The sequence below is a fragment of the Sturnira hondurensis genome, unplaced genomic scaffold (genome assembly GCF_014824575.4).
Source record: "Sturnira hondurensis isolate 20B ecotype Veracruz unplaced genomic scaffold, ASM1482457v3 Scaffold0001872, whole genome shotgun sequence".
NCBI lineage: Eukaryota > Metazoa > Chordata > Mammalia > Chiroptera > Phyllostomidae > Sturnira > Sturnira hondurensis.
In genome coordinates this window covers 13,862,552-13,885,699 of record NW_028074503.1, presented here as the reverse complement: position 1 = coordinate 13,885,699, position 23,148 = coordinate 13,862,552, and the positions used below count along the sequence as shown (strand labels likewise).

The 23,148-nt window shown below is 46.2% G+C and overlaps 1 protein-coding gene across 8 annotated transcripts in view; it reads right to left on the bottom strand.

The window, feature by feature from the left end:
• FHOD3 (formin homology 2 domain containing 3) overlaps nt 1-23,148 on the bottom strand; it is a 438,646-nt gene that overhangs the window by 242,860 nt on the left and 172,638 nt on the right. For all 8 annotated transcript variants that reach the window (XM_037033114.1, XM_037033132.1, XM_037033123.1 and 5 more), the window contains exon 4: nt 5,996-6,063. In XM_037033114.1, coding sequence (XP_036889009.1) covers nt 5,996-6,063 — 68 coding nt within the window. The remainder of the gene's footprint in view (nt 1-5,995; nt 6,064-23,148) is intronic.

The following is a 23,148-nucleotide window of genomic DNA, read 5'->3' as shown; positions in this document are numbered from 1 at the left end:
GGGAACTTGCTACATATGCCAACACCTGACCCACCCCTGACTTCTAGCTAGGAATGTCTACAGTGGGACCCAGACACCTGGGCTTACCAAGCCCTGCAGGTGAGTCAGATGTGCTCAGATGGGCCTCAGCCACCCAGGAGATGCAGAGGTGTTCAGATAGCCTTCGGCCCGACTCCTTCACGTGAGAATCATCTGGGAGCTTTAACAAGGAAGAGGAAGCAGGACCCTTCCAGGATGGACTTCATCAGAATGTCTGGGAGCGAGACCCAACCTTTGCTATTAAATTCCCCAGGAAATTCTAAAGGCCACCAGTCCAAGAACCACTGATCTAATCCTACCTTCTCTTTACAGATAAAGGCTGAAGAGTGGCCAACTGTGGCCAAGACCTCCTGTGCCCAACCAGCCCCCAGGTGCAGGCATTTCCCTCCAGTTCCCCTTCTGTGGGCATCTCGGAGAGGGGTGTTTCTACCACCGTCTCAGGAGATGCCCTCACTGGGACGGTACCTTGTCTCCAGGGCAACCGGGATGAGGCAGGAACATGCCTCTTCAATTATAACAACGGGGCAAAAATAAAAAACCTCAGTGATGTAAATAGTAGAAAGCATAATGGAATAATGAAAGGTTATTCTTATAGGACTGGTCAGCAACCGTGGTTTATCTCCAAAAGAGAAAAAATAATTTAGACGCACTGGCATAATTCTCCAGTCTCTAGGTTAAATCAGCCCCTCATTTTGATTTTATGGCATTTTCCAATTATATGGATGGAGGACTTGAGCTAAATGTGGGCAGGCCAGGCAGAAGGCTCCCTTTGAACCCAGAACTCGCCCTCGCTGTTCCGAGGGCACGGGGGTGGGGGTGGGGAGCGAGGCCTGCGCCCTGGAGGTAATGAGAGACAGCTGTGTTAACTCAGACTTGAAGATAATCACGGCTTTGGAAAGCAAGAGAAAATGGGACAATATCATGAGTTTTTGGAAAATTACTTTACACTCAGATGTATAAAGGAAATAGAAAATAATTCTCTCTCCATCCATATCCTTTTCCACCAGCATATGTGAAAAGTGAACATTTAGATGAGCTCATGTCTAGTCAGAAAGTTTTTCCAAGCATGTAACAAATGTTTATTACTTTAACTAAAACTAGATTCACACATGACTTCATGGTGAAAAAGTGAGAACAAGCTCTCAAGAAACCACTCAAGCTAATCACTAATATTAATATAGCGTAGAGTGGACTGACTGACTGGTAACGGTGCTCAGAAAAAACCCTGGACAGTGGAGACGGTGTTTAGAAAAATAGTTCAGAACCCCAACTAAAATGTATGCACAAATGCAGAGAAGGCACTTAGGAAATGGCAATTATTTATGGGTAATAAATGTAAACAGTATTTTCCAAATTGGCAATGTACTAAAATATATAGATACTAACAGGCGTTTCTTGAAACATGGGTTTCTAACTAGAATGAAGTTGAAATATCAGTGCTAACTGGTAAATAATGATTGCTGCATTTCAGAGTTTTCCATAATAGCCATGCATTAATCTGTGATCATTTTTTAATCCTAATTAGTCAGGGAATGTTCAACTCAATCTAGATGACCAATGGCTCTAGTTTTTTCATTGTTGTTGTGTTTTATTTCGCCCCCATCTCCGCCACCTCGCCCCACACAAGCCTGGTTACAAAAGGAACCTCCACATCGGAAAACACAGAGATGATGGGGAGGCAGGGTCACGGTGTGAGTAGGAATCAGGTCCCAGACAGCTTGCAGCCTGGGAACCCATCCCACCCCCAGTGCCTCCCTGCTCTGTGGTTTACAGCTGCTCCGCGCACGCGTGGGTGGTCTTCCGGACGGGGTATAAACTTCTGATAGCAAGCACCATCCTTTTTGCCTATGGAGTGTGGACAAAGGCTTCTCAAAGATATGTGCTGGATGAATAAGCAGTAGAAATAGAGTCCCTGGGAATTCAGAGAGCCAATGCTACAGAACACATTTGGTGAGAGGATATGCGACAAGACCCAAAACATGTTTGTTTTATTTTTTTAATGTTTTCCCATGGAAAACTTTAAACATATACAAAAGAGACAGAATAACTCAGTGAACCCCTGGTGCCAATCAACTCACACCAACCCTGTTTCAGCTGTCATCCCCCGGTCTGCTGTCATGTTAGTGTGAAGCCGAGTCCAGACACCACATCACGTAATCCGTAAGTATTTCAATATGCATCTCCAAAGTAAGGGCTCTTCTTAATATTATGTACACAAACTAAAAAATCCATACTTTCTTATGTTATCAAATGTCCAGTCAGCGATCCCATTTCTGTCTCATAAATACTGTTTTCTTACCATTTGTCTTAAGATCCAAATAAGATCCACAAGTGGCAATTAGTTGATGCAACTTTTAAATGTCTTTTCATTCATTTCTTTTTCTTTTCCTTGAAAGTTATGTGTTGATGAAACTAGGTTACGTGCCCACAGTCCGGGTTCTGTTGATTATACTCCTGTGGTACAGTTCAACTTGGACTTCAGTCTGAAGTCACCTATATACTGGTTATTGCTTACAGAGGCATGATCAGCCCCAGGCTGGGTTTTGTTGGCAGGACCTCATCATTGACTATGGTGTGTGTTTCCCTGAGGACACACATATATAATAGCTGGTGTATCTCATTTCTGTCACATCAGTAGCTCTTGGTGCTCAGGACCTATATCCACTAATTCACTAGGGGTTGTAAGACCATGATATTCCAATTCTGTCACCCCTTAGCTGGAACTTTTTACATACAAAACTTCACCTCAACTACTGTTTTATTACCCTACAATTCACATCGGAGGCGAGATAAATATGGATTCTAAAACAGGAGTGACAAACTCATTTTCACCAGGGGCCATATCAGCCTCGTGGTTGCCTTCAAAGGGCCCAATGTAATTTCAGGACTGTGTAAATGTAACCACTCCTTAACTAGGGTCAAGGAGATTGGCACTGCCACCAGGTGGAAACAAGGTGCCTGTCCAGATAAAACAAGGTGGAGGGCCAGATTCAACCTTCGGGCCTTGTGTTTGCCACCTGTGTTCTAAAACTTTACTCACTTTCAAAATAAGGTGCTGGGCATTAGCATTTTCCAATGATGAGCAATCTGTTGGGTTTATTTTTGTCTAGTATCAGGATAAACTCATTAATACAAATACTTGATGTGTTTCAGTTCATTGCCATTATCATCCATATTGATGCTTATATTGTCCCATCTTTGGCCAGCCAGTGGGAGACTCTTCAACATGCTTTTCAGTTCTTTTGGCAATAATCCAAGTAGTATTTGATAGCTTCCTTGCTATCTCTATAAGAAGTTCCAAGTTTATTTTACCCATTTCCTACTCCAAACTTAGAATCAGCTATTTCTCCAAAAGAGCTCTGGTTCCTTTCAATATTTAAAGACCACAATCTTGCTGCCTTTATGCAATTTTGCTAATGGTTGATCATTGCTTCTAGTCCTTTTCCATAAACAGAGCTAGAAATATGCTTATTTGCTTGTTTGTTAAAATAATATACAACATGGGTTCAGTGTGATTCTTCTAACTCAGGAATACAGAGTTTTTAACTTAACCTCTTCTACCTTTCCATCTTCTTTCTCCCACCAAGACTCCTAATCCCTGAGAACTTCAAGAATGACAAAATTGGAATGACACATATGCACACAGACACCGAAACATTCACAGTCTCGGAATAGCAATCCCAACACTACCACCACCAACATGATTATTGTAAACATGTAAACAGTTCATTTGTGTATGTGTGTGTGGTTTGAGATGCACAAATTACAGTGTTTTAAAGTCACTTAGAATAGTGCTCCTCTGTGTGGTTCCGCCACCCACTGCATACTCAACAAGGTGAACACAGGGTCTGAAAGGAGGCAACGCTGACCACCAGAAGCAGCGGGCAGACAGAGGGACTAAATGAGTTAGGGTGAGGAGCATCATGCACATGGCCCTCTGGTGGCACAGTGACAGTCCAGCACTCCTGCAGTCGGGGATCCGAGTTGGAGAGGAGGACGCAACGAAGGGTGAAGAAGCTTAGCTTCGTTCACCTAAGGAAAAGGGATACACAAATGGATACGCGGAAAGTGGGACAAGTAATTAGCCAGTGAAGCACTGACTAAATCAGAGACAAGGAGGACTGAAGATAGACATCTGGTAGGCCGTTCAGTCTACCCAGCTCATTCATCTGTTGCTGAAGTGGCACCGGGTACTGTGCAAGGCCCTAAAGACCCAGCGATACAACCCAGGAATCTTCCAGGTGACTAGACTCAACAAGTGCCCTGATGTTTCCTAAGTTCTATATTTGATGTAAGCACAGAGGACATCAGAAGTACTTGGAGGGACCATGACTGTGGTGAGGGATCATTAACTTGAGGGAGAGGCTCTTTGACAGAAGGAGAGACTAGGAGGGCAATGGAGAGACATGAAGAGTAGATGTGGGGTGGCAATGCATTCTGGGATAAAAGGAATAGGCCCAGGGGCGCAGGTGCAGAGGAGAGAAGGCACAGCTTGTTCCTGGAATGCAATCATGGGAGGAACTTAGGATGCAGCCAAGGATAGCGAGGTGTGCACAGAAGACAGATCCAGAAGAGTCTGAATGCTATACTGAGAAATCCAGAAGTAATCCAGAAGGCTATGAGGAGCCAGCAAGAGAATGACTTCCTCAAACCCCTCTGGTGGGAAGCAGAGAAATGGACTGAGCTGGGAGGACCAAAGGCAGGAGGTGCCCATGGACAGCTGTTGTCATTTCCCCAGAAGAAACAGCCTGATCAAGGTGCACCCCAACCCCCAGGGGGATTTTCCTGAGATGTGTACCCCAAGGGCAAGGACATGACAGGTGTACACTGAGATTAACTGACACTGAGAAGGGACTGTGGGTAAAGCACGAGGGTGCGGCTGAACAAGTCTGAAGAAGAACAGGAGGAGATTGCATGGATGGGACAGACTGTTGACCCGTCTTTTTGTCTATTCCCTCTTGGACAAGAGGATATTCATGAAGGAGGCTGCCATTCTAGCTAAAACAATCACTGACAAAAAAAAAAGTTTTATCAAGTGGGTAAGACAGGAACTGAAGAGAAGTGGGCTTTACCCTGGAGTCCAAAATTGTCAAGGACAGATGATAAACCCACAGAGACACAGGTCATTGCAAATGCCATCTCCTCCATGAAGCCACCTCCAGGTCCTGCCCAAGACTTGCAGCCTCGTTCTCCTCCCCTGGCACCGTCTCTCTCCTCTTCCCTGTCCTGTGAGGGACAGCCTTGGAGCTCATCTGCACACCCGTCCCACCTCTCTTCACTAAGCTTGTGACTTTGTCCAGGCAGAGACCTAGGAAAGGCTCAGGGGAGAAGGATGAGATGGGCCCAGACAGACACTGGCACATGAAGAGGCGGCATGTCGTGGCCACGGGGTTTTATTACAGCAAAACACTAAAAATGGGCCAAACCATCCGCCAACAGAAGAGTGAACAAAGCAACTTGTACCTCATTCATACAGCACAGTATTCGCTGCGCCAGTCATACCTATATCATCCCGCTCTCAGCAAGGAAGATGAAGTGTGGTCCATGCACCGTGATAACACAGAAATATAACCAATAAAGCAGAATACGACATTGCTGGTGAAGAGTCACCAATGTGTGTGGTATAATTTAACAATCGGCAGATAGGGACCTGAGGTGGGGTAGGGAGAAGAGGGTTGGTGTTTGGGAGCAGAACACCAGACTTCAATTAATCTGTGGTAGGTTTTTCTTTTTAAAAATCCGAAATAAGTATGGAAAAATATGACTTAATAAAATTGTCTTTACTTATTATGTTTGAAATAGTTGATGTGGTAAAAATAGTCTCACCTGGTATTTTGACCTAATTTACATTGTCATCTAAGAGACCTTTCTGTAATCAATAAAAGGTATAACCTTGTCCTTATCTCGTTCCACAGCAATGCAGAAACAGAACCTAAGAACACTTTTCTTTTCTTACCTGAAATATCTGCTTCAGGGAGAAAAGGGCCCTTCTTAAATCTCGTCCACTGGAGTTGTACAGTTTTTCTGAAATAAAGAAACAACACACAAAATTAATTAAATGGACTCAACAGATGGTAAAAACACAGGGAGGATCTGAATGATCACAGAACCCCCACTCGAAAGATGAGTACACCAAACCCATTTCATTTAGAATTCAGGCCTCGCCTCCAACAGTGCAAAAAATAATCTGGGCCGTTACAGGGGCAGGCAGTGAGAGGGGAGCAGATGAGTTACAGACAACGATGCCCTGATTTGCATCTCGGCCACCACCCTCCCTCTCTCCAGATCTCTGTGGCCAGCTATCCACAGACCATCACCCTTGACGGTGCACTATTTCCAAAACATTGACACAGTTTAAAGAGAGTCCACCCTCCCACCACCCTCTTCCTTGGCTCACAGCTGCTGTGCCGCCACACTCTCTGTGGCTGGGCTGAGGAAGCTTTGCAGAGCCTCCCTTTCCCTGGGGTCCGAGAGCCACTTTGAGTGACCCAAGGAAAGCACAGTGGCTCTGAGGTCTGACTGGCTCCTTCGATGACAGGAACCCACCCTCAGCTCTGGCTGTACCTGAGCCCTCACTTGAGGATGGGGCCTGACTCAGAGCAAGGCAGCCAGAGGAGCCCTGGCTCAATACTCTCTGGCTCAAGGCTCCTGCCAACTGATACAAGCCCACTATTCCATGGATCACATGTAACACTTACTAGTAAGGCCAGGCCTTGACCCAGGACCCGTCGTCCTGCCGTCACAATGCAGCAGGATAAATCAATGAGTGATTCACAATTACTGGTTGGCTCACAAAGCGCTGGGGGCACACGGGAGAAAAGCCCGGTTCTCCTGGAGTACGCGGGACGCCTGGGAGCATGGGTTCGGCTCAGCTTCCCAGAACCCAAGTGTGGCCCTGACTCAGGTGGCTCGGGGGTCTCGGTTTGGGCTCCTGACACAGGGTGCTACACTGCCCCGTCACAAGTCAGCCAGCACACGTCCTGAGCCCCTGCCAGGCACTGTTCTCAGCATTGGGGGTAGAGTGATGAAGAGTGCACTGAAGCAACAGCAAAGACTAGGCAATCAGACGACCTGCATTTCAAAGCCAGTGTTACCACCTACTAGGTATATGACCATGGACCAGTACTTCACCCCTTTAAGCCTTGGATTACCCATCTGTAAAATCTGAATAGATAACAATAGATTTAGAAGAAAATGGTTTTTGTATTACATCCAATACTGATGTGATGGAATGGAACGCAAGATCCTTTTGAATATTTAGATGGAATATAAGCGTTCAGAGCAATGCCATGCTGGTAGCCAGCCACCCTCTGTGGGATAATGGGCGAGGCCACAGGGGAGTGGCATGGACATGAGTGGAAGGGCATCAAGCACACAGATCTAAAAGAGGTGACAGAGTCTGGCCAGGAGGAGGATATGCCCACTTTGCACGGTGCCTCTGGAAGGGAACGAAGGCCCATATGAAAGATTCAACATCACACAGGCTGGGTGGCACTCAGCATATGCATGGCAAGGTGTTCTCAAAGACATCCTCATGGACATTTTTCCTTCTTCCTACCCGTTCTCCAGACCAAGGCTACAAGGATTGGGTGAAAATGACCCCCTGGTGATGTCACTGCTCCCATTTAACCCCTTCAGTGGCTGCTGGCTGCACTGAGAATGAAATCCACAATCCTTTGCATGGCCCATCCAGCCCCTGGCCGTGCAGCCCTGGGCCTGCCCCCGCTGTGCCGCAGACTCTCTGGTGCTCTCTCCGAGCCTTGGGCAGCTGGCCCCTCTGGACTCACAGCCTGCGCGCAGCTGGTGAGTGGCAGGTGCAGGATTCTGAGAGGGGCGGTGTCTCCCCACAAGCCCTCCTTCATGTTGAGCCACCATGGAATCTACCACCTCTAAATACAATATACAGCTCACAGTCCCTTGTTAATTATGAAGTTTCAATGAAGAGAGAATATATTGCCTTCCTGATAACAAGCAGCTGAGAAAACTCCAAAGGAATCAACCACCCGCAAACTGAACATCCGATTCACTGGGGACCCTAAGGAAGGAGGCCTGAGTGACTCAAGCTGACTCCTAAAGTCTGTGCGTGGCCTTGAAATACACGAGTAATAAGTAAACAGAGTGAACTACACGCACCCCTGTCAGAACCCAGGATTTCGGGGATGATCACTTCCTCCAGTTTCCAGGGCTAACATCTCAGAATTCTCAAATCTCAGAGAAACACGCTCTGGTTTTGGCTAGTAGCACTACTAATAAATGAGAATAAAGCTATCAGGAGCAAGCACGGGGCTACATATACCCTGAAAAAAGGCAGATTTTTCTTTTGCAGGAAGAACAGTATTAGGAGAGAGTACCTTTATATAAAGCAACAAGGCTTGCATTAGGCTTTCTTGCTGTGTACCACCAGACACGCAGAAATCTGTCTTAAATGGATTTGCAGTACCACCTTTAGCTACTAGCCTCTGTCATGGCTTCTGATTCATGGGAATGATGGTTAATTGCATTCTGATTGTTAAGGTTTTAGTACTTGGTGCTACAGTTGAAACAACTGGTTTTTTAAAATAGGATTAAGTATTATTAGAAAATAAAAAGCTGAGAATGACTTAATATTTCGTGAGGGTTTTTGCATCTATATTCATGAGGAATATTGATCGGTAGTTTTCCTGTAATGAGGTTAACATTGAGGCAATGCTGACCTCAAGTTGGAAGCATTCTCTCCTTTTCCAGTTTCCGAATGAGTTGTGTAGACTTGGTATCATTTCCTCCTTAAATGTCTGGCAGAATGCCACAGTGAAGCCACCTGGGCCTGGAATTTTCTGTTGTTGTTGGTGGTGGTTTTTGACTATAAATTCAATGTCTTCAATCAAGATAGGGCTTTTCCAATTAGCTGTTTCCTCTTGAATGAGCTTTGGTAATTTGTGTCTTTCAAAGAATTTCTCTATTTCACCTAAGTTATTAAATGCATAGGCATAGAGCTATGCATAATATTCCCCATCATCCTTTTTTACTGACTGTAGCAATTTCTTCTTTTATCTCTGATATTGGTAACCTGTGTCTTTTTTCCTTTTCACTTGGTCATTTTAACTAGAGATGTACCAATTGTATTGATCTTTTCAAAGGATCAGCTTTTGATTTCACTGTTTTTTCTATTGCTTTTCTGATTTCTAGTTCACTGATTATTTTTCTCCTTCTGCTTGCTTCTGGCTTAATCTGTCCTTTTCCCGAGTTTCCTAAGATGGAAACTTAAATAATTGATTTAGACCTTCCTACTTTTCTGATACAATACTTAATGCTATAAATTTCTAAGCACTACTTTAGCTACATTCCACAAATTTTGATATATTGTGTTTTCATTTTCATTCGGCTCAAAATTAAATGAACACTGAATATTTCATTTACCTCAAAAGGAAATAACTTCATCTTGTGACTTTTTTCAAACTATGGTTTATTGAGAAGTACTGTATTGCTTAACTTCCAAATATGTGGGAATTTCCCAGATAACTCTTTTTTATTGTTGTTCAAGTACAGTTGTCTCCATTTTCCTGCCACCACTTCCCCCCACCCCCCAATTCCCCCAATCCTCCCTCACTTTGGCTTTGTCCATGGGTCCTTTATACATTTTCCTGGATGACCCTTCCCCTTCTTCCCCCCACCCCCATTCTTCCCCCTCCTCCTTCCCTCTGGTTATTGTTAGTTTGTTCTTTATTTCAATGTCTCTGGTTCTATCCAGATACCTTTCTGTTACTGATTTTTTCAGTTTAATTTCGCTATTGCTAAGAACAATACTTTATATATCAACTATTTGATATATAAAGGCAAGGTTGATCTCATGGCCCAGTTTTTTTTGATCTTGGTGAATGTCTAATGTACACATAAAAATAAATGTGTATTCTACCACTATTGAGTGGAGTATTCCATAAATACCCAGTAGGTCAAGGTGAGTGATAGTGTTATTAAGGTCTTCTATCCTTACTGAATTTCTGTTTACCTAGTCTAGATTTTACTATGAGAGGAGTGTTGAAATCAACTATTGTGGATGTGCCTACTTCTTCTTTCAATTTTATGAGTTTTGCTTTAGGTCCTTTAGAGTTCTGTCATTAGCTGCGCTCACAATTAAGGTTGCTATGGTTTTCAGGGGAATTGACCTTCATCATATGTAACGTCTTCATCCCTGGCACTATTCCTTGGTTTAAAGCCTACTTTTCTAATATTTTCTAATACTAACATGGTCAGTTCATGTGTGGTTAGTGTTTTCAGAGTGTATCTTTTTCCAACCTTTTATATTTAACCTATCTATCTATGTAGAGCTTCTTGTAGATATGGTTGCAACTTGCTTCTATCCCATCTGACTCTGTCTATCTTTTGACTGGTCTGCGTGCACTGTTTTAACACCTATGACATCACAAGTGACGCCTCTGTGGCACTGAGCAGAAGGCTCTCAGGGAGAGCTGACAGTGTCCCTCCCTTGGATGAGAAGCATCCTTATACAAATGCCAACGACATCTTCGAGGGGAAACAAAAAACTCTCCCCCTTCTTTTTTGCCATGATTTTGAATTAAAACAAAGTAGAATTTCTACTCAAGGAGTAAGTAGTTTGCATTCCAATTGTCTTTAATTTAAAAAAAAAAACAACTTCATATTCACCCTGGCCAGGTGGCTGGATTAGTTGGAGCATCATTCTGTTGATTCTGCCGATTCAAAAGGTGGCGGGTTCTATCCCCAGTCAGAGCACATGCCTGAGTTGTGGGTTTGATCCCCAGTCAGGATGCATACAGGAGGCAACCGATTGACATTTCCCTCACACATAGATTCTCTCTCTCCCCCCCCACTTCCTCTCTCTTTCTCTAAAATCAATGAAATATATCCTTAGGTGAGGTTAAAAAAATACTTATTATTCATTATTTAAATAATTGTTTATCCCAAACAATGCTGGATAATAAAATAGTCTGGTTCCCAAATAATAATTATTTCTTTTATGCAAAAAAATCATCACTACAGACCTGAGAGATTCACAAATTTTAATGCAGTTTTGTTTTTATAATATCAAAGCTTATAAGTTCAGCCGATCTATATAAGAATTTATGACTTTCTGCTAAAATGACATGTAAAACACTTTGTTTTTTTAAGTCCATGGACCATAAAGTACTAGGCAAGGGTTAGATCAGAAATCTTCCCATCAGGCATCTAGGAGGTAACTTTTTTTTTCACCTTTTATAAAACTGATGCGCAATAAAATTTCATTTTTATGGACCAAGATCCCCTCTCCCAAAGCACACAAGCCTTCCTTTTCCTGGGCAATCACGACACTAACAAATGTCACCAGCTGGTCCCTACCCCATATGAGAATGATACTGGAGTCTCCCCCACTGCGGTTAAAATTTACATGACCAAATACTCATTCAAAGAGATATTACTCTAGAAGACTGATTTTTGAAGAAGGTAATTGTAAAATGAAACCATGGTGTTTAATTAAAACAAAATTGCCATCTATTTTAAAAACACAGTGGTACCAAAAAGCCTCTATAGTCTACCTGACTTGTTCTGTTGATTCCAATTTTTATTTATTTTTGAATGATAGTTGACAAGCAACACCGCATTAGTTTCAGGTGTACAGCATAGTGATTGGGTGTTTATGTGCCTTAGAAAGCGAATCACCAGGATAAGGCTAATAACCATCAGTCAGGTACACAGGAGTTACGCCATTGCTGACTACATTCCCTCTACTATACAGGACATCGCCATGACTACATTTGTAGCGGACAACTTGTCCTTCTCAATCCCCTTTACCTTTTGCTCCTCCCCCACTCCATGCCATCTGACAACCATCAGCGTGTCCTTTGTATCTATGAGATTTGTTTTATTTCATTTGTTCATTTGTTTTTTGTTGTTTTTTTAGATTCCCCATGTAAATGAAACCACAGCGTTTGTCTTTCTCTGTATGACTGATTTCACTTAGGTTCATCCATCACAAATGGCAAGATTTCCTTCTCGTATGGTTGAGTAATAGTCCACATCTTATTTACCCATTCATCTATCAGTGAACAGCAAAGTTGCTTCCACATCTTGGCTATTATAAATAAATACTGCAATAAACACAGGGGCCCATGTATCTTTTAAATTAGTGTTTTTGTTTTCTTCTGATAAATACCCAGAAGTGGGATTGCTGAGTCATATGGTAGTTCTCCTTTTAATTTTTTGAGGACTATCCATACTACTTTCCACAGCAGCGACCAACTGTGCCTGAGGGTTCTCTGCTTCTCCACATCCTTGCCCATGCTTATTCTTTGTAGTCTTTTTGAGAATAGACATTCTGGCACACTGAGATCTCATTGTGGTTTCCATTTGTGTTTCCCTGATGATGGGTCATGTTGAGCATCTTTTCACATGTCTGTTGGCTGTCTGTATGTCTTGTTCTGTTGATTCCAACATGCATTTTAAGAGACACCACTGTTTCCCAAGAGGTTAGGAAGGATTAGGGATGAAGGACGTTTGGAAATAACATACAATTTATCATTTTATGAGAGGTGCAATTCCTGATGGTCAAAAAGGACCCAGCAGAAGTTTCACCATGTCAGATATCACAATCAGACCAAAGACTACTGGGAGCCCTTTGATGTGGCTCAAGAGCAGCCTGCATAGACCAGGGGAGAAGCACTCCCTGCCACAGCCTCGGTCCTAGCTTCCTCCATGCGGGGCTAGCTACCCCATAGGTTTTGTAGTCTGCAGCTGTCACTCCTTGGGGGATGCTCTGAGCCAAGGAACTGAGTGCTCCATTTGTATGGCATTCTGGCTCACCAACCAGAAAGTCAGACACACCATGGTTGTGTAGCCTTCCCTTTCAACTTAGACTAGAGTGTGAAGGGCTCACCTAGGAACAGAGTGTGGACTGCCAACTTCTGAAGAATATGTTTGATGTCACTCATGGATGCATTTCCTACTGAACATCAATCACTGCTTCTTTAGAAGCAGCCCGACTATGCAAGATTCAGGTATGATTCTCAGTCCTGTGTTATAGGGTGCTTCTAAAGCTTCCTAAATGCAGGATGACTGATAACCTTGCTGCTTCCTTGTGCTGCCGTCAGTGGCTGCAAACCCTGCTCTCTCTCTCGCTCTCTGTGGGTTTTACGTGCACACGTCTGTGGGCCTGTGTGTACAGACACAGGTGCACATTGGGCTTCAGCTTGTGGATGACGGAGCAGAGCTTGAAGGTCCTCTGACCCTCCACCTACACCCGACAGGCTGTGTAGACAGTGCTAATTGGTCCCACATGCCAAGGGGGGAAATTCCATGTGTGCACATTGTCTGAAAACCAGGCAATGCAAAAGAAAAAAGACCCGACATGCAGAGAAGGGGGAGGGGCCTGGAGCCCACCAGTCGGCAAAAGGGCAGCTCCAGAGCCTTCTTCGCCTGTCTGTGAACTTCACACTTCTCCCAGGAGCTCAGATACTCTCCCTCCTCTTCTTTGTCCACCTCAGGCGTAAACACATGCCGGTGAGGTTGGTGCAGCTCCTCCCAGGGGACGATGCAGGGAGAAAGGGGTTCCTGCCGCCCCAGGCTCAGCTGGAGCGCACGAAGAGCATCAGGGAAAAAGGTGCCCGAGTGAAACGTGGGTCCCTTCCTGGTGAATATCCAAAAAGCACTACAGCAAAACCCAGAGCAGAGTCCTCATGTGTAAAGGGGGGTGTGGGGGGCAGAGGTGAAGGGATTGAGGACAGATTAGTTCTTATAAAACGCTCATGGGATTGTAAATACAGCATAGGGGATGAAGTCAGTAATACTGTAATAAGTACGTATGCTTCTGGGTGGGTGCTGAGAATATAGGGGGAACACCTTGTAAAGTACATAACTGTCTAGCAATTATGCTGTGTACCTGAAACTAATACAATATAATATTGAATGTAAAAAAAAAGTGGGGCTGGAATCAGGTTGGAGTCCCCAGAGGTTTGTCATTCTCCTGAAGCTTTGAGACTGCCAGGTGCAAAGGTGTGTAAAGAAGGCCCCCTCCGGCCAGCACATCCCCCAGGGAGTAGCTAATAGCTCAGGCTGTGGAAGACCCTTGGAAGAGGCAGGGCCAGCAGCTGGGGAGAGGCTGTGGGGGGTCGATGATATATCCAGCACAGCTTGTGCTTGGGAAATAAATGAATGTGTGTATTTATTCTCCTACCCTTTTCCAAGATGAATTTACCTTAAGTACAATCACTTGCATGGCATTAGCCTTTGAGTAAAGGGCAATTAAGAGCCTATATTTTGTGGGGAAAAGAGATGTAATCACCTCATTTGTTAAAGTCTTCATAACTGCCCTCCCATATTTTCTCTCCATGGTTCTTGCCTTTTAAAATCAAACATGGTCCTTTAAGAGATGCAATTAATGTATTACACTCTAAACTAGCTTATAACAATGTGGAGTGGAGGGAAAATTAGTTAAAGGCCACTGGGACCCATTCCCACTCTGTCGCTAGGGAGGAAACCAGCATGGTCCGCAAACATCAGCACTGAAAAGCTAGGCCAGGGCAGTCCGGGGCCTCCTGCTCCACCAAGAGTGCTGTGAAGAAAACCTCAGTGTGTGGGTAAGAAAGCCCATAACATTGCAAGGAACCAGTGAAAAAATTAGGACCAATTTACATCAGCAAAAGAACATGGAAGGGAGGAACCCAAGGCATCTGTGAGCGTATCAAGGGAAGTAGGAGAGTGAAAGATACATCTAGAACAACATGCTTTCAAGGCCATTAAATCAATGACTTTTTAAGGTAAACCATTACAACAACTCTTCTCTCACCAAATGTCAAATGCATTAACCAAGTGAACTTGAACCAAGACCCTGGGGACCCTCCTCTGCACTGGGAGACACTAACTTTCCTTTTACTCTTGGGCTGCTACGAAAGACATCTCATTGAGGACGGGGATTTATTCCTAGGCAAAATGCCCATGCTCATATTTAAAACTCTGTTTGCACCAGTTACAGACAATATAACCACCATGAATTTTCAGGTGTAGCCACGAGATGTGCATTTCTCCTTTGCCAGGATATAGCCGCATGACATTTGCTTTTCAGACTCATCAGTGAGAGACAGCTGGTGAGGACCAGCTCTGTGGAATGTGACAAAAGACAGCCTGCAGAAAATTGGTGGCCAAACGTGGGGGTTATGCTCCTTTCCCTGCCAGGAAGCCCACAGCCCAAGTTACTGTCAGCACAAAGTCAAAAGAATTCCACTCTGGAAACTCTTCCCATGAATTCAGATGTGCCGTATGACACACGGGGGACCGGGCAGCACGCCTGGTGCAACCTGCAGCTGCTGCTTCGATAGTAAATGTTGGTACTTTAAAGGAAAAAAAGGCCCAGGAGGAATTTCATTTTCCAGTGAAAACACTGCTTGGTCAGATTTTGGAAATCATCCCTCTCCATTGATTTTTTCAGCTTCTGGAGTCACAGATTCACTTGAAAGTCATAAACAAGCCATATAATGGTGTTTAGACAGACAAAATGTTCGTGTTCCCCGTGGGCTCTCAGGAGAGTCTAAGCACACGAGGAACCCTTTGTCTACTCCAACATCTTCGATTCACAGGGAAAGTACGAAGGCCAGAGAAGTGACCTTGCTACTGGCCGCAGTACTGACATTAGAGGCTGGGGATGAGGGGGAGTAACTGAGAAGCACTAGTGGAAATGGAAGTGTCCGTGTGCTCTGTTTGTACAATAAAAATAATCACGCATCCACAGAGTCGCTCATGTCCAAAGCACAACCTTGATGTCCCCATGCAAATTCAGAGAGAAAACACACACAAAGAAGCACAAGAGCCTTTGCTTTGCCTGGTGAGAAGTGGGGGTGATGATGAGCCGGACTGAAGGCAGCCCTGGCCTCCAAATAGCCAAGAGGCAACCCATGATGACAAGCTTGTGAGACCTGATGAGACATGCCTGCTTCAGAAGCCCTTATTTAAACCCAAATTCTCTTGGAATGCCATCACACTGGAAATATTTATTTGTAACATAATCCTTAAAATAGTCCTTTATTGATTACTTACTAAGCAGGTATTAGGTTGAGTGCTGGGGTTACAAGGGCAAATAAAGCCAGTCTCGGTCATCAAAAGAGCTGATGGCCAATGGGGGAGGCAGACGTGTCCTCAAATAATGCCAGTGCCATGTGCAGTGGTAATACCCACACCCTGGGGCCACAGAGGAAGGCGTGGAAGAACCCGGGAGCCTGGGCCTGAGAGTGGAGAGCCAGACGAGGCTATGTGGAATGGAGCTCAGAGGCTAAGTAAAAATGAGCCGCAGTGAGCAGCGCTGTGCAGAGGGAAGGCCAGGAAGAGAACAGAGCAGTACACAGCCTGAGCAGCAGCAGAGGCAAGTGGAGTGTTCAGAGAGGACGACCACTTCAGCATGGCCATGCACCAGCAGGTCCTGGCAGCCACAGCATCGAGCTGGGGACACGGGGAGAGTCTACACAGGGAGGGGGTCATGCTGCCATGCCATTGAGTCTCCACGTTCTGTCTCACAGGCAGTGACAGAGGGTTCTGAGGGATGCTAAGCAGGGATCTCATGAGACAGGGTTTTATCCAGTTCGCTGCCAGCATGGCCAGCCAGGGCAGGTGGGTTGGAGGACGAGGGGGGAGGGGCAGGAAATCAGTCAGGAGGCCTTTGGAATCACGCTTGCAAGGGATAACAGGTCTGTGCAAGAACAGTGGTGGTCGGGGGAGATTTAGGGATAGAGTTGACTATGGGACATGGAATAGGAAGGACCCCAGAGCTCCGGTTTGCTGACTGGACTTTGGGCAGGCCGCTCCCTGAGCGATGGGACACAGGGGGACACGGGCAGTGCATGCCCTGAAATGGACCCCTACAAGTATTCCCAACTACTACATACAAAGAGGAAGCTGAACATTGAAGAAGGCTGATACAGGAAAAAAACGATTTGAAATACAGCGATAGAGGAGAGCTCTACAGACCCTCTGAACCACCAGAAGGACAAACAAGTGGGTCCCAGAGCAAATTAAGCCTACAACATCACAGGAGGTGGGCATGGTAAGACTGAAGCAGCCCAAGGTTTTTTGGAAAAGACAGTAATGCTGGCAAAACACAGAAGACAGTGGGGAAAAAGGAAGGCCAAATATAAGACAGATGGACTCCATAAAAGAAGCCATAGGCATGAGTCTACAGGGGCAGACAGAGCAGGGCTGATAAGGGCAGGACATCCCTCATTCATAGTGTCGTCAGGAGTTGGAGCTAACTCAGTAACACATAATACCCACCCAAGAGCTAAATGCCACCCTTGAATCTCTGGGGTCATGCCCCGGGCTAGAACAGGGTTTTCCTCTTCTCCCGCCATGTCCCTGCCTGGGTGCCAGATCAGCTCCTCCTGGAGATGCCCTGCAGCCTCTCAAGCCCTCCTGAGAAGCCCAAGTTCTCACCTGCGTTGGGACACTCGTCACACAGGGCAGGAATGCCTTCTGGTGGTGCTGCCTAGTGTTTTAGTGTCCATTTTCTCACCCAACAAATCAGCCATTCTTCTTTTTTTTTAATACAGTTTCTCTAAATATTCCCAACTTGTAATGATTCTTTTGCATGTAATGATTCTTGTAGCCCCACTAAACTGTAAGCTCCTTACTGTCAGGACCCGTGAATAACTTACCTAACTTCAGTGCCTAATATTGATTGATTAATAACTAATTTATTAATTGATTGACCATGTTGACTATGGGAAATAGAACCTGGGAGGATCACACCCTTTCCAGGTTCCCATTGACCCCAACACCTGGCCTGGTCACAACTTCATGGATTAGCCAAACCTAAGAACATTCTAGAGTATCTCCTCCTGTGAAGGGGCCCAGCCCCCAAAGTCACAGCCCCACTCTGCCATGTCCCCTTGGCTAAGCTGCCAAAGAAGACATGAAAATCGTATCATATTCATGACTGCCAACACTTGGAAACCACCAAGATGTCCTCAAACTGGTGAATGAATGAACAAAATGTGGTGTCACTCAATGGAACACTCTTCAGCAACAAAAAGAAATGAGTTACCAAGTCACAGAAAGATGTGGAGGAAACTTAAGTGTTTGTTATTAAGTGGAAGAAGCCAATCTGAAAAGGCTACACACTGTGGATTTCCAACCAGATGACATTTTGAAAAAGGCACAACCACACAGACGGAAAAAGGGTCGGTGGTTGCCAGGGGGCCGGAGGCAGAGAGGGAAGGATGAACAGGTGGGGACGGGGGTTGGGGTGAACAGTGAAACTATCCTATGTGATGCTATAGTGGATACACGTGACTATATATTTATCCAAACCCATAGAATGTACAACATACACACATGCATACGCACAACCCTAATGTAAAGTGTAGACTCCTTAATAATGATGTATCAATTTTGGCTCACCAATCGTAACAATATGTCGCCACCATAATAATGTGTTGTCACGTTCATGCAAGATATTTCCTCAGGTGGGTGGGGGGGATTGGGGGAGGTTGGAAAGGTAAAGGGAAACTGTTACCTTTTGCTCAATTTTTTACTGTAAAATTAAAACTGCCTCCCCTCTTAAAGTCTATTTAAAAAATTTATCTCCGAAGGTGAGCCCACAGGAAGTGAGAGGCCATGAGCTCACAGATTGTGAAGGGCACTGCTCTCTTTACAACCCCCTCCGCACCTGCGTGGCCCCTGGCCTGATTCTTTCCCTGTGCACTTACAAGTCCCCCACCAGAGCCAACTCTCATCCACGGCGTTTTCTCTAGGCCCCTGGCAGAGTCGGGCACCAGGCCAGTGCTCAGTACATGGCTGATGGACACACAGAGATGTGTTCTACTGCCTGAGTCCAGGAACCTGTTGACCTGGGAACCCCAAAAGAGAGTCCATGGGTGGGTTTTGGGTATGTCTGCACATATGTTGCAAGCACAGACCTGTAGCTTTCTCTGACCTTCAAAGGGCACAAAGAACTTTTAGGACCCTGGACATTCCAGAATGTTTCTTCGTATCCCTCAGCAGACAACTCTGGCTCTTCCCTTCTTTCCTGCCTTCACTCACTCACTTGCCACCTGTTGGGTTCCAAAGGCCAAGCCAGGCAGGGGAGTAAGAAAAGACACAGAAGGCATGACTGGTTTCATGAAGCTCAGAGTGGGTGGAGCAAACGACGTGTCAGCTGAGGGAGGCACTACAGGCACTGCGGTCCAGAGGAACACCAGAGAAGAACAGGGTGGTGACAGAATGCAGGTGCCACCCCCACCCTTCCCCAGAGTGGCAAACAACCTCCCAGGTGCCATTGACCAGGAGGCTGCACCAGGCTTGAAATTATAGGAATCGGAGTGCAGTTGCTTGTCTGTCTTCACCATCTTGCTGAGCCGCACCCAGCTTCCCCGTTTGTTGCCTTGGAAACCACTCTGCCCCACTCCTGCCTTCACTGAGGAGAGCAGCCCAGGCAGAGCCTGTACCTCTGGGTCTGAATTCATTCCTAGGAACCGTTTTCCCTGTTCGAGGGAGCTGCTCGGCTTCGGCCGCAGAGAAGTGCACTTCCATCTGCTCCCACCTTTGCAGAACAAAAGCATCCCCTTCTCAGAGGCCGGCAGCTGGGGTCGTGCAGTGCAGGACACTGAGTGAATTGAAAGTCTGTTTAAAACACGCCTTTTTTCCAGGGATCAAAGAATGGTACAGAAGGGTCCTCGAAACCATCCAGTCCTGCCGCCTTCCTCTGCGGAAAGGCGGACCCTCTGACCCAACCCTGCACATGCGCCAAGGGAGGTCAGCTCTCTGGTGCCGCCCCTCGCCCCTCGGAAAAGGCTGCTGACCCGGGAATCAGGTCATTAGCATCTGAAAAGCGGCAGAACCACTCAGAGGCAGCCGGTGGTGTGACCAACAGGTGTGGGGACCTTTTACTGCAGAGGAATTGGGCAGAACTCTGCTCCTCTGTCTCTCCCACCCCCACACACACCCTCGTCAATACCTGGCCCTTCTCCCTCTCCTCTCTACAATCTCCCCTAATTAGGAATCCAGAGAACCTCAAAATATTTATTTATGGGTTTCTATCATCATTTTCTTTATTTTAGAATTAAGTTAAAACATTTAAATGTATGGTTTTTTCTCCCCCCAAATTACATATATTTCTCTTCCTAGTCCTCCAAACAACAACAAAGAAACTGCACTGCCTACAAGCTTGCTGGAGGGCAGGGTGCTTTTCCCCTGAGGTGGCCACTGAGCCATGGTCAACCATGGCCTGCCACTCTGCCCTTCTCACTCCTACTGGCAGGGCTCCGAGAGTTTTCTGAGCAAACTGGCTCCTTTTCTCTTCTCTCAGCAGTTCTGGAAGCACCCAAAGTCCCAGATGGTGTCCACAGGAGCCCATCCCTCCAGGCAAGGTAGGAGGCCCAACTCTGCTTTTCCCTCCAGGAAAAAAAGGTAAGAGAAGAGACCATCCCGGCCGCAGGGCTAAAGATCAAGTACCTCCCCCCCCCAACCAGTCCCTGAGGACACACACCGAAACTACACAACCTCTTCCCTGGGCGCTGACCGTAGCCACGACTTGCTTAGTCTTCACCTCAGCAAAGCACATCACTCTCCCAAGGCTTAGCTCCCAGAGGCTGCCACCCTCAGGCCTCTGGTCGCCTCTCCTGCCGGCCACTGGGGGCACTGTGCCCCTTCACCTGCCCCAGTCTGCAACCCCAGGTGTCAAGGTCCTCAGCCTGCAGGACACACTGCTCGGGTTTGCACTTGGCCTTCTGCATCACACTCTGCATCGCCTTGGACAATACTGGCATCTAGGCTCCTAAATTGATGCTTGCCTTTCAAAAGAGATTCCTCTCCATGCTTCGGTTTCCTCGTCAGTAATACAGGATTGAAGATGCACATTCCAACACTCTGAAGTGATGTGATAATGAACACCACGATGTTGGTAAAGCACTTAGCACAGTTTGTGCTCAATAGTCTTTTTCTTTCTCTCTCCAACCCCAGAGGTTTCCATGACTTCTTTTTTAAATCCCCACCTGAGGACATACTTAGAGAGGGGAAGGGAGGGAGAGAAACATTGATGTGAGGGAGAAACATCCATTGGCTGCCTCTTCCATGCGTCCCATCCAGGGACTGAACTGCAACCCAGGAATGTGCCCCAACCGGGAATCAAACCTGCAACCTTTCGGTCTATGGGACGACACTCCTACCAACTGGGCCACACTGGCCAGGGCTCCAAGACATTTCTAAAAATTAGCCAAGGCCCTTCACAAAGGGACAAGTCAGGCCTTGCATGGGCATTGCACCCCAGCTGGCAGGGCACCTCTTGTCATCTGTCAGGTCCTTCCAACTGTGCTGAGAAGGTCACCTGAGCTCAGACAGGCCTGGCTGGGCTCTGGGGGTGCCTCTCCAGGGCATGACCACTCCCTGGAAGAGATGGCCTCTTCCTTCCTGGGGTCAATGACTCTGACAGGGAAAATGGTCACCATCCCTGACCTAAACACTCTGAGAAAAAAGAAGCGATGGTCTAATCCCTGGAGAGAAGATAAGGATCATTAGCTGGGGTCAAAAGGGAACAGTTAGGCATCAATCATGTCACTGAGCCAAGAAGGCAGAACTCAGTGGTCCGCCTGACTCACCCCGTGGGGTCGGGCTCCCCCCGCAAGTGTTCTTCAGGATGGAAACAGCCATTAATTCACAGCGAGTGGCCTCAGATGCACACAAAACTGCATCGGAGAAGAAGATTTTTAAAACAACTCTGATTAAAGTCTATTCACCAACTAAGGGGAGGGGTTACATCAGTAAAGAATAGAGGGTGGCGTTTTTACAGCTAAGTGCAGCAGACCTGAAATATCGGTTTTCTCTCATAACGAATTCACATCTGAACTGAGGGTTCCTGCACATCAAAAAGACAACCTGCACCCCAATTCTCTCTGACCTCCGGACACTTTCCCTCCGGGTTTATTGCCAGTTGTGCCAAGGAGAGCCAAACCCGGGCTGCCATGGAACTGCGGCCAGTGGTCACAGTGAAAATGCAAGATGCCCCGACCGTGACTGCTCATCTCCTCTGTGCTAACAGCTGGGTGACTCCAACACATCAGAGAATGTAATTAGGAAACACTGAGGATGTGGCAGACTTCCATTACAAGGAAGAGGACCAGAAAACGCAGGGTTAGAAGCCTCAGTGACATCAGTACAGTGCCCCCTCCCCCAACCTTATGCTTGAAGGATAAACTCCAAAAACCTCCAGTGGGCGCCTGAACCATGGAGAGTGCCAACCCTCTACACACCTACACCTTATGACATCTCTTGGGCATATTGAATTGTCAGCATCACCACTCGTGTGCCTTGGAGCCATTACTAAGGAAAATAGGGGTGACTCGGACACAGACACCACAGTACCACGCCGGTTTGTCTGATGACCAATGCAGCTAAGTGACCAGTGGAGGGCAATGCGCACAGAGCGGATACTCTGGACAAAGGGATGATTCACGTCCCAGTTGGGTCGGAGCTGGGCGCTACTCAGAACAGTGTGTGATCTCAAACGTATGAATGGTTTATTTCTGAAATGTTCCACCACGGGTAACCGAAACTGCAGAAAGCAAAACTGTGGATAAGGGGGCACAATACTGTCTTCCTGACCAGAATATTTTATCACTTTTTCCTAATGAGATGGACGATTTGCCTAGCCATATTTTCTCCCACTGAATAATGGACCTGCAGAAGAACAGCATAGAGAGAAAGCGGCTTGTGACTCTGAGTCACTTGAGGGCAGTTACTTTATTAAGAAGCATTGCACCCAGGCCTCAGAGATGAGCAAACCCAGCACCCCAGTGAGGAACTTAGAAAAGACCCACCAGGAAATACATTTGGTTTATGCAGGAAGCGATGAAACAAGAGGGCGGAAGAGGGACTGCCCGCTTGTCTGGGGAGTTCAGGGAGGCTTCCGGAAGCCCGAGATCCCCAGGCAGACTCTGGGAGGATGACTCAGAGTTATTCTGGTAAACAAAGGCAGACAGATCTTTCCAGGCTGAGGGCACAGAGGCAACAGATCCCAAGAAGTGAGAGCGCCCGATGCTATTGGGGAACCTTCGTAGTCTTGTGATACCAAGGACAGGAGCCATGAACGGGCAGTATCCCTTTATTTCTATCAGATGTGGGCTGATTCCTGGAACAGACATCAGT